This window comes from Oncorhynchus nerka, linkage group LG13, assembly GCF_034236695.1.
Source record: "Oncorhynchus nerka isolate Pitt River linkage group LG13, Oner_Uvic_2.0, whole genome shotgun sequence".
Taxonomy (NCBI): Eukaryota; Metazoa; Chordata; class Actinopteri; order Salmoniformes; family Salmonidae; genus Oncorhynchus; species Oncorhynchus nerka.
In genome coordinates this window covers 75,063,127-75,073,557 of record NC_088408.1, presented here as the reverse complement: position 1 = coordinate 75,073,557, position 10,431 = coordinate 75,063,127, and the positions used below count along the sequence as shown (strand labels likewise).

The 10,431-nt window shown below is 42.2% G+C and overlaps 1 protein-coding gene across 1 annotated transcript in view; it reads left to right on the top strand.

Moving 5' to 3' along the window:
• Positions 1-434: 434 nt before the first annotated feature.
• LOC115140142 (T-box transcription factor TBX5-like) overlaps positions 435-10,431 on the top strand; it is a 25,824-nt gene continuing 15,827 nt past the window's right edge. Inside the window, exons 1-6 of the mRNA XM_065026696.1 lie at positions 435-603; positions 4,340-4,470; positions 5,270-5,364; positions 5,812-5,931; positions 9,126-9,273; positions 9,775-9,927. Coding sequence (XP_064882768.1) covers positions 4,348-4,470; positions 5,270-5,364; positions 5,812-5,931; positions 9,126-9,273; positions 9,775-9,927 — 639 coding nt within the window. The 5' untranslated portion in view covers positions 435-603; positions 4,340-4,347. The remainder of the gene's footprint in view (positions 604-4,339; positions 4,471-5,269; positions 5,365-5,811; positions 5,932-9,125; positions 9,274-9,774; positions 9,928-10,431) is intronic.

Sequence of the window (10,431 nt, the reverse complement as noted above, 5' to 3'; positions counted from 1 at the left end):
AACCAAACCATATCCTCATAAAACGACTACCCCCCCCCCCCCATTTTCTATCTCCCTCTCATTGTGTGTGTGTGTGTGTGTGTGTGTGTGTGTGTGTGTGTGTGTGTGTGTGTGTGTGTGTGTGTGTGTGTGTGTGTGTGTGTGTGTGTGTGTGTGTGTGTGTGTGTGTGAGAGAGAGAGAGAGAGAGAGACATCTTCTGATCCAATCTTTCAGTGACATAAATTGATAATTGTGATAGGCCTACTTTGATCGATTTGACTCCTGATATTTAGGGCATTTAGGGCCTGGTCTCTTGAGGGTCGACCAAACCGTGCGGGTCCGCGGGGGGTTAGTCGTGTGAGCGCGGTGACGTGTGTGGTGTACGTGGCGACGGAAACCGTTATCAGAGAATCCCCCTCAACACACACAATCTCCACTCCACAACAGCCACAATCCTAATGCCACTGCATGACAGCACATTATTTATATGAATGCCCCAACGCACAGACGTATGGACTGCTTCATATGAGACCGTCGAGGACTGTTGACAGACTAGTAGCCTACAAACCGAATAGAGTCAATAGAATATAAATGTCCCCGCGCTGAACTGACATCTGAACACGGTAAGACACAACAATTGTTGAAATAACCTGGTCTGTTTTGGAGAGGTGCATGGCCTACAGGCTATAGTCGTTTGTCTTTTTATTTGTGATAAAAATAGAGATCTATCCTACTTAGCATATATTTATGAAAGCATATAATATAAGACTATTAATATAGGACTATTATTAAATGATCTGCAAGGCTATCACTTGAGAAAATAATGTTTGGGTTGAAGGGAAACTTGCGCGTTAGAGCGCGCGGGACACTGCATATATAACAGCCCAAATTCTGGTGAGAATCTTGTAAGAATGAGTTTATTACCGTCAAAAATGACCGTTTTGAAGAACATGAACGAATATCAAAGAAGAATGTCAAGGATGTGGAGTCATTATCGGTAGCCTATGAGTCGAAGCCAAGAAAATGTGAGAAAAGTATATATAATAGTCTATATGCTATAATTATTTAGGCCTACACAAAGACAATTTCTTACACAAACGCAGGTCTATAATTTAACACAATTTGGCTATTGTAATAGGCTACATCTGCAAATGTAGTCCTGACAGACTTTTTCTGTGTGTTTGATTGCGAATGGATTATTTCATGGAAATCAGAGTCAAATTCATTTCGCCTACCGGAGAGAGCCGAGTCCAAACGAACGCCAGTTTACCTCGCGTTGACCCCCCCTTCAACTTTCATCTCCGGTTGACTCTGTGCTAGAGCTGCACGGTATTGCGCGCAGCCGGTTGATTATCTCGATTGTCAGTAATCCAGACATTTTCGCGCTCACTGCACCAAATAGCTTTGGAGGATGGTAGCCTATGCGATAATATACATGTCTAGGCTAGTTTAGCTATTTATAGTCTGAGATAATGCATTCGTGTATTTATTTATTGTTACTCCTCTCTTCAATAGAGATTATGTAGTCTACTTTCATGCTATTAAACCAAACCATATCCTCATAAAACGACTACCCCCCCATTTTCTATCTCCCTCTCATTGTGTGTGTGTGTGTGTGTGTGTGTGTGTGTGAGAAGAGAGAGAGAGAGAGAGAGAGAGAGAGAGAGAGAGAGAGAGAGAGAGAGAGAGAGAGAGAGACATCTTCTGATCCAATCTTAATCTTTCAGTGACATAAATTGATAATTGTGATAGGCCTACTTTGATCGATTTGACTCCTGATATTTAGGGCATTTAGGGCCTGGTCTCTTGAGGGTCGACCAGGCTGCGACAACGGTCAGAGTCAGACAGTAGTAGGAAAGGTTGTCCAGACATAGGCTACAATCCAGTTTTAAAATACTAAGACGTATATAACCTTCGTCCAGTATGATATTCACTGTATAATGCGTTAATGACGGAGGTCTGCTCACAGAGTGTTTTAATTCATTCGGTTACTTAAGTGCATGAGTGTGGGCCTGTGGGAATTTTGGATATAGGTAACACAGCTACTCGGGACAGTGATTTAACACACACACCAGGATGACCGTTGAACTGTGTTCTCCAGGGACGAAACAGAACAGCGCATAAGGTAGGCGGCCTACACCCAAAGAGTAAGGAGTGTTTGAGAAGTGTTTGAGTATGAATGTGTTGTTTAGTCTCAGCAGCTTGGCTTTAGACAGCGGACTCCATGACGTTCCTGTCCAGAGTTGATGTATAGTGCAGACCTGGGTTCAAATACTATTTCACGTAGGGATTTCCATTACTTCAAAGTCATTTCGAAGTAGGCTAAGTATTTGGATCATTTTTATTTGAAAATAAAAGTAGTTTAATGTTGGAATGTAGGCCTATTTGGAAATACACTTGAAAAATATTGGCATGAGGAAATATTCAAATACACAAAGTGACATTTTAAACACAAATATTTAAATACTATATGCATTTGAACCCAGTTTGGTCCTATGGGTATTTGAAATAATATGTTTTTGGAAACAAGTATTTGTAAATAGTTTTGGCTATTTATAGGATGTTATTTGAAAATACTATCAAATAGGCTACTTCAAATAGAAGTAGCTGATTTGGCCACATTATTTGACAGAACAAAAATACACCGAAAAATAAGTAGTATATATATAATGCTGTTCAGTGAGAGATATTCATGTGCAGTCTGGAACTCTCATCGGTCATCTAGAAACACTGTTTAGATTTTATTTAGTCTCATCGCGTAAATTCAGTTTTACAGCGTGATTGAGATTTAAAGTCAATGTTCCTGATTTAGCGGAGACTGCATTCACGGTAAACGCTGCATATTTCGGCTCCATCAGAAATGACCTTAACATTTCTATCGCGTATATGTAACGCTTCAGTTTTACAGATTGAAAGAGCCTTTAGCGTCACTAGAAATGTTATAGTCAATAATATATTGAAAACAATGTTTTTTTTACCAGTGTGCCTTGATCTTTCACAGTTTATAGCATCATATCATTGTATAGCTTACTAATAACATATTTGATTTCTAGTAGCCTAAAATAGTGTTATTCTTAGGTTATTATTGATACATTATTTATAAGCCTAAATGCATGTATGCATAAACTACATTATTCATTATTAGACTGTTATTAGATTATGATTATGATGATGATGGTGATGATTAATATTGTTGTTATTGTTGATAATATTATTGTTGTTATTATTGCGTTGTTAATTAATATGCCCACCATGTGACATAATCATGAAATTATTTTCAATATGGCCTAATAATAGTTTGTCACAAAGCCTTAGCCTACTGATATTTGATTTCTTAATTTGTTTCATTTTATTATCTAGACCATTTGTGCATGAGCATATTTCTTTACGTGTTTTAAAAGGCATAAACCAGATTATTTGGTAGTATAGTTTTAGTTTGAATTGCATTATTATTTTGGCATATTTTCTGTGAAATGAGACTGAGCTGCACATTGAATTCAAGTCAATATTTTCAGCTCTACAGTCAACATATTAATATATTAGTGGAGATCATATTTGCTTTATTTTGCAACGTTTTAATGTAGCCTATAATACACGCTTTAGTGAACGCTTTTCATTTGGATGATAAACTAAGCATATAATTGAATCCGGATATACACTGGGTGTACAAAACATTAAGAACACCGTCTCTTTCCGTGACATAGACACTGACCAGGTGAATAGGTGAAAGCTGTTTCCCTTATTGATGTCACTTGTTAAATCCACTTCGGGTGTAGACGAAGGGGAGGAGACAGGTTAAAGAAGGATATTTATGCCAATTAAGACATGGATTGTGTATGTGTGTCATTCAGAGGGTGAATGGGCAAGACAAAATATTTAAGTGCCTTTGAATGGGGTATGGTAGGTGCTACCCGTTTGTATCAAGAACTGCAACACTGCTGGGTTTTTCACGCTCAACAGTTCCGCGTGTGTATCAAGAACGGTCCACCACCCAAAGGACATCCAGCCAACTTGGCACAACTATGGGAAGCATTGGAGTCAACATGGGCCCGCATCCCTGTGGAACGCTTTCGACACTACACCTTGTCGAGCCCATGCTCCAACGAATTGAGGCCTAGGCCGATGATTCTGAAAATACAGCATCCATATAGGCCTATCTCCTTTGGCTATTAGCTTAACGGAATATTGAATGATTGCCTCTGTAGTAGGTCTAATTGGCTAATAGTGATAATAGTGTGTGTGTGTGTGTGTGTGTGTGTGTGTGTGTGTGTGTGTGTGTGTGTGTGTGTGTGTGTGTGTGTGTGTGTGTGTGTGTGTGTGTGCGTGCGTCTATCCCGACCGTGTGTCGCTCGGTGTCAGGTGGTGTCATGGCTAGCGCCATCCAAGAGCGCGCGGACACCGAAAAGGACTCACCGAAAGAGAACAAACCGGAGAATCACACTCGCTCCCTGAGCTCGCCACCTTCACCGCAGACAACGTGCACACAGCAGGTAACTAACTTGTGTGTGCGTGTGTGTTTAATAGTTCTAAACATAAAAACGATGTACTTCCATTTATTTATTTATATTGTGGGTGATGACGATTTTTGCATGATTTTTCTCCTTAAGTGATATGGAAACATTTTTATTGAAAATAATGTCATTATTAGGCTAATAATCTATGGTGTTATAGCCTATTAGAGATACCTATTTTTTTCACAGAATAATATAGGCCTAGGCCACTAATTTAAACGATTAATTTATTCCCCCAATATAATAACTAAAGTCAGCTAGGTAGGAGTCCATGTCATGTCAAAGCAGAAACAAACAGTCCGTTTTAGGAATGCAGGAGCTGACTATGACCTAGATTCGGTTTCTAAACTGTCGCTTGGTTACCTAGAACATGCCCAGAGAAACACTGACTGACTGGCTGCTTCTCTCTGGTCAAATCTGTGTCAAACTCCGCTAAATATCGTTGTTGACGGATAAATGTGAAACCTTCAGTAAGTAGCCTGTTTAACAATGTAGGCGTATGCAGCATGTAATACATAGGCTTACACTGTTATTGTTATTAATGTAAAATAAACCTGTTCCAATACGACCTAGTCTCATTAAGATAAAATACAATGTAAATTGGCAGGCTTTACCGAACAAACTAATTTTTATTTTATTTTATTTATTTGTTCTTTTTACAATGTTCAAATAACAAGTTTGTATAGACCTATTGGTAGGATATTCATGGCGGAGGGAGTGGGTATTTGGTTTAAATGTTGAATATATTTATAATCTCACCTATTCTCTCTGTTCTCAGGGAATGGATGGAATAAAAGTATACATGCAAGAGCGGGAACTGTGGGATAAATTCCACGAGGTTGGAACGGAGATGATCATCACTAAGGCGGGAAGGTAAAATAGCCTATCTTAATCTCTTCATTTTTTATCTTCAGACATCAGTGCGGAATGTTTTGAAAAAGTAAAAGTAGCCTATTCTTTGCTGAATGTATTTTTGTATTAGGTGAGATTGAGAATTAAAAGCGTGTGCCTATAAACTTGCAAACACATTGTTTCTCTCTTTTTACGTTGGCTTAGGCTATATGGTAATTACCAAGGAGCATTTAGGAAAATATAAAAAACTAATCTACTAGGCCTATAGACCTGTTAAACCTTCAAATATTTAGTCACATTTTTGTGATTAATGTTTGTAGCCTAACATTTTTATTTAGCCTATAATTACCACAAGTATGTTTTGTTTCGGTTTTTGCTCACAACTGCAGCGATGGTTGTTATGCCTTAGTGATAGGCCTACTGATATTGCTATGTTCCTTACTGTCGGTGGTTTTCCTGTCTCGCCAGGCGGATGTTCCCCTGCTACAAGGTGAAGGTGACGGGCCTCAACCCTAAAAGCAAGTACATTCTCCTCATGGATATCGTGCCAGCAGATGACCACCGCTACAAGTTCGCTGATAATAAATGGCAAGCTTCATATCACATCTTTACATATTTAAATAACCTACTTGATGTGTATTATTTGCGTTAAATGTAAACGAATGTTTATCTCATGAGCTTATTAAATAAATACTTGAAATGGGCTTAGTAGCCTATAACTGACTCAACACACCCAATAGTCAAGTTTCAAGCTTCAAAGTATCAGAAAAGCAAGAGCTAGGCTTATATCCATTTCTCCTATTAGAGATTTAATCCCAATAAGACTATGCTGATAAGAATTACATTTACATAAATGATAAAATGCTATATGCTGTATTTTAACAACATCACAGAGAGAGAAATATAACACAGAGCAGAGCCGTGGATGTATAGTCCTACTAAAACGCTGCAGTGATGTCCCAGTCCTACCCCGTGCCCCGTGCCCTGTGCCCCGTGCCCTATTTCCCTGTGTTTGCCTGCTGGCCGCGCTCCACTCCCCCTGTCCCTGACCACCGGTTCAGTCTCAGTACCATGGGTTCATGTGGCGGGCAGATTAAAGACCAGGTCTCTCTGAGGTCCACACCAGCATGAGGCTGCAGGGGAGATCTAAACCCACTTGTGCTGCGTGAGTCTGTCATCCTCTCCCTGGTCACGTGATGATGCCCTGTTGCACCCTAAAAGACACTTCATTCAGCTGATCCCCCTGGCCCAATGGGAGGCAGATGGCCCATTTTCAGTCATGTTTAGGACAAGGCCCTATGTTAATGTCTAATGTGAACGCTGTTGTGCGTGGGTAGATTTCCCTCTAAGGAAGGTCCTTTGTTTGTAAATATCCGTGGTGCTCTGTCATTTCCCTGTCCCATTTGACAGACTTGAAATAACTTCAATGAACATGTTTTCCAGCTCGGTCCAGTTGTGGCCAGTTGGAGGCCTTCTTCTCAGACAGATTCCAACTTAAGAAGTCATACACACAGACAACAACAAGCACACACGTCATGGTCTATTGTACATTGCTAAAAAAAATAAAGGGAACACTAAAATAACACATCCTAGATCTGAATGAATGAAATATTCTTATTAAATACTTTTTTCTTTACATAGTTGAATGTGCTGACAACAAAATCACACAAAAATTATCAATGGAAATCAAATTTATCAACCCAGGGAGGTCTGGATTTGGAGTCACACTCAAAATTAAAGTGGAAAACCACACTATAGGCTGATCCAACTTTGATGTAATGTCCTTAAAACAAGTCTAAATGAGGCTCAGTAGTGTGTGTGGCCTCCACGTGCCTGTATGACCTCCCTACAACGCCTGGGCAGGCTCCTGATGAGGTGGCGGATGGTCTCCTGAGGGATCTCCTCCCAGACCTGGACTAAAGCATCCGCCAACTCCTGGACAGTCTGTGGTGCAACGTGACGTTGGTGGATGGAGCGAGACATGATGTCCCAGATGTGCTCAATTGGATTCAGGTCTGGGGAACGGGCGGGCCAGTCCATAGCATCAATGCCTTCCTCTTGCAGGAACTGCTGACACACTCCAGCCACACGAGGTCTAGCATTGTCTTGCATTAGGAGGAACCCAGGGCCAATCACACCAGCATATGGTCTCACAAGGGGTCTGAGGATCTCATCTCGGTACCTAATGGCAGTCAGGCTACCTCTGGCGAGCACATGGAGGGTTGTGCGGCCACCCAAAGAAATGCCACCCCACACCATGACTGACCCACCGCCAAACCGGTCATGCTGCAGGATGTTGCAGGCAGCAGAACGTTCTCCACGGCGTCTCCAGACTGTCACGTCTGTCACATGTGCTCAGTGTGAACCTGCTTTCATCTGTGAAGAGCACAGGGCGCCAGTGGTGAATTTGCCAATCTTGGTGTTCTCTGGCAAATGCCAAACGTCCTGCACGGTGTTGGGCTGGAAGCACAACCCCCACCTGTGTACGCCGGGCCCTCATACCACCCTCATGGAGTCTGTTTCTGACCGTTGGAGTAGACACATGCACATTTGTGGCCTGCTGGAGGTCATTTTGCAGGGCTCTGGCAGTGCTCCTCCTGCTCCTCCTTGCACAAAGGCGGAGGTAGCGGTCCTGCTGCTGGGTTGTTGCTCTCCTACGGCCTCCTCCACGTCTCCTGATGTACTGGCCTGTCTCCTGGTAGCGCCCCCATGCTCTGGACACTACGCTGACAAACACAGCAAACCTTCTTGCCACAGCTCGCATTGATGTGCCATCCTGGATGAGCTGCACTACCTGAGCCACTTGTGTGGGTTGTAGACTCCGTCTCATGCTACCACTAGAGTGAAAGCACCGCCAGCATTCAAAAGTGACCAAAACATCAGCCAGGAAGCATAGGAACTGAGAAGTGGTCTGTGGTCCCCACCTGCAGAACCACTCCTTTATTGGGGGTGTCTTGTTAATTGCCTATAATTACCATCTGATGTCTATTCCATTTGCACAACAGCATGTGAAATGTATTGTCAATCAGTGTTGCTTCCTAAGTGGACAGTTTGATTTCACAGAAGTGTGATTGACTTGGAGTTACATTGTGTTGTTTAAGTCTTCCCTTTATTTTTTTGAGCAGTGTATTTAATGTGAACCAGAACATTTTGCCTGTTTCAAATAGATCAGAATAGTTTATTGTCCTACAAGGATGATCATTTTTGGAAACATCTTTCATGCTCACATGGTTGTGATTTGCTTGTACGTCATCCATCGCTCTGATTAACACCTGGATTGGTATTAACATATTCTGATGTCACTGATGGGGGCCAGCTGTGTCTCTCTTCATGTTGAAAGCAGTTTAAATGTGAGGAGGATGTTGGTCTAATAATAAGAATAGATACAGCCAGAGGCACCACCGTGGCATGTCAGATCTGTGTGTCTCCTGTGACAGTAGAGGAACAGTGTAGAGCATGGCCGGGTCAGACTGTGTGTGTGTGTGTGTGTGTGTGTGTGTGTGTGTGTGTGTGTGTGTGTGTGTGTGTGTGTGTGTGTGTGTGTGTGTGTGTGAGAGAGAGAGAGAGAGAGAGAGAGAGAGAGAGAGGAGAGAGAGAGAGAGAGAGAGAGAGAGAGAGAGAGAGAGAGAGAGAGAGAGAGAAACATACAGTACGAGTGGCGGCAGAATAGGGCAGGGCTGGGTCAAAGCAGGGCCATCTGACACTCACATCAGCGTCCTATTGTGATTGATATTTTGTTGAGTTGTCAACGTGTGAATTCAGTGTGCGTGTGTGTGTGTCAGGTCTGTTTCGGGGAAGGCGGAGCCGGCCATGCCAGGGAGGTTGTACGTCCACCCTGACTCTCCAGCCACTGGGAGCCACTGGGCACGCCAGCTTGTCTCCTTCCAGAAACTCAAACTCACTAACAACCACCTGGACCCCTTTGGACACGTCAGTCCTTTACTTCTCTCTACCTGTGTGTGTGTGTGTGTGTGTGTGTGCGCGCACGCGTGTGTGTGTGAAGATGGATAGCACTGCTGATAAAACAGCGGTAACCACAATAATGATGTTAATGACGTTCAGGGCCATTAGCTCATGCTTCATACCCATGCCTGGTAGGTCTATCACATCAATTAGGATTAGGTCTCTCAACGAACACACACACACACACACACACACACACACACACACACACACACACACACACACACACACACACACACACACACACTAGAGAGGGACCACAACAAAGATACACCCAGTAAATTGGTACAAAAAGAGACACAACTGGAAATGAACAATTTAGCATGGGTCCAGAGTAGACAGAAGGGCAATTTTGTGGCCCTATTGAATATCATTCTACAAGTACAAATTCTACAATCATTCTACATCATTCTACAGCATTCAGTGTTTTACTGTTTACTGTATGTCTCTGTTTTTGCTGTATTGCAGATTATATTAAACTCAATGCATAAATACCAACCCCGCCTCCACATCGTCAAAGCAGATGAACACAATGGGTTTGGTTCCAAGAACACAGCCTTCTGCACGCACATGTTCTCAGAGACCTCATTCATCGCCGTGACATCATACCAGAACCACAAGGTACTGAATCACTGAAAACACAAAGTCATTATTATTTAGTTAACAAAGTCACATTTTTGTTCATATTATTTGATCAGATATTTCTGGATTATTTTGTCATAGATACAGTTGAATTATCCAGGTCCTGTTGTGCAGATTATTTAACTGAGTTGCAGCTAAAGCAGGCCAGAGTTGTCTTATGGGTGTATATTTTTGCCATGTGAATCAGTGCATTATTCCCCGGGGTCACTGTTCTCAATTCAACATGTCAAGTCTGATAACATCCCAGTGTGTACACTTCACAGGGCAGTTCCAACCTGTTCCTTTCCTTTGATCATGTCTGTTACGGTTCCGGCACCAGAGAGCTGGAACCATACACACATAGTTCTCCTCTCTCTCTCTCTCTCTCTCTCTCTCTCTCTCTCTCTCTCTCTCTCTCTCTCTCAATTCAATTCAAGGGGATTTATTGGCTTGGGGAACATACAGTTGAGGTCGGAGGTTTACATACACTTAGGTTGGAGTCAT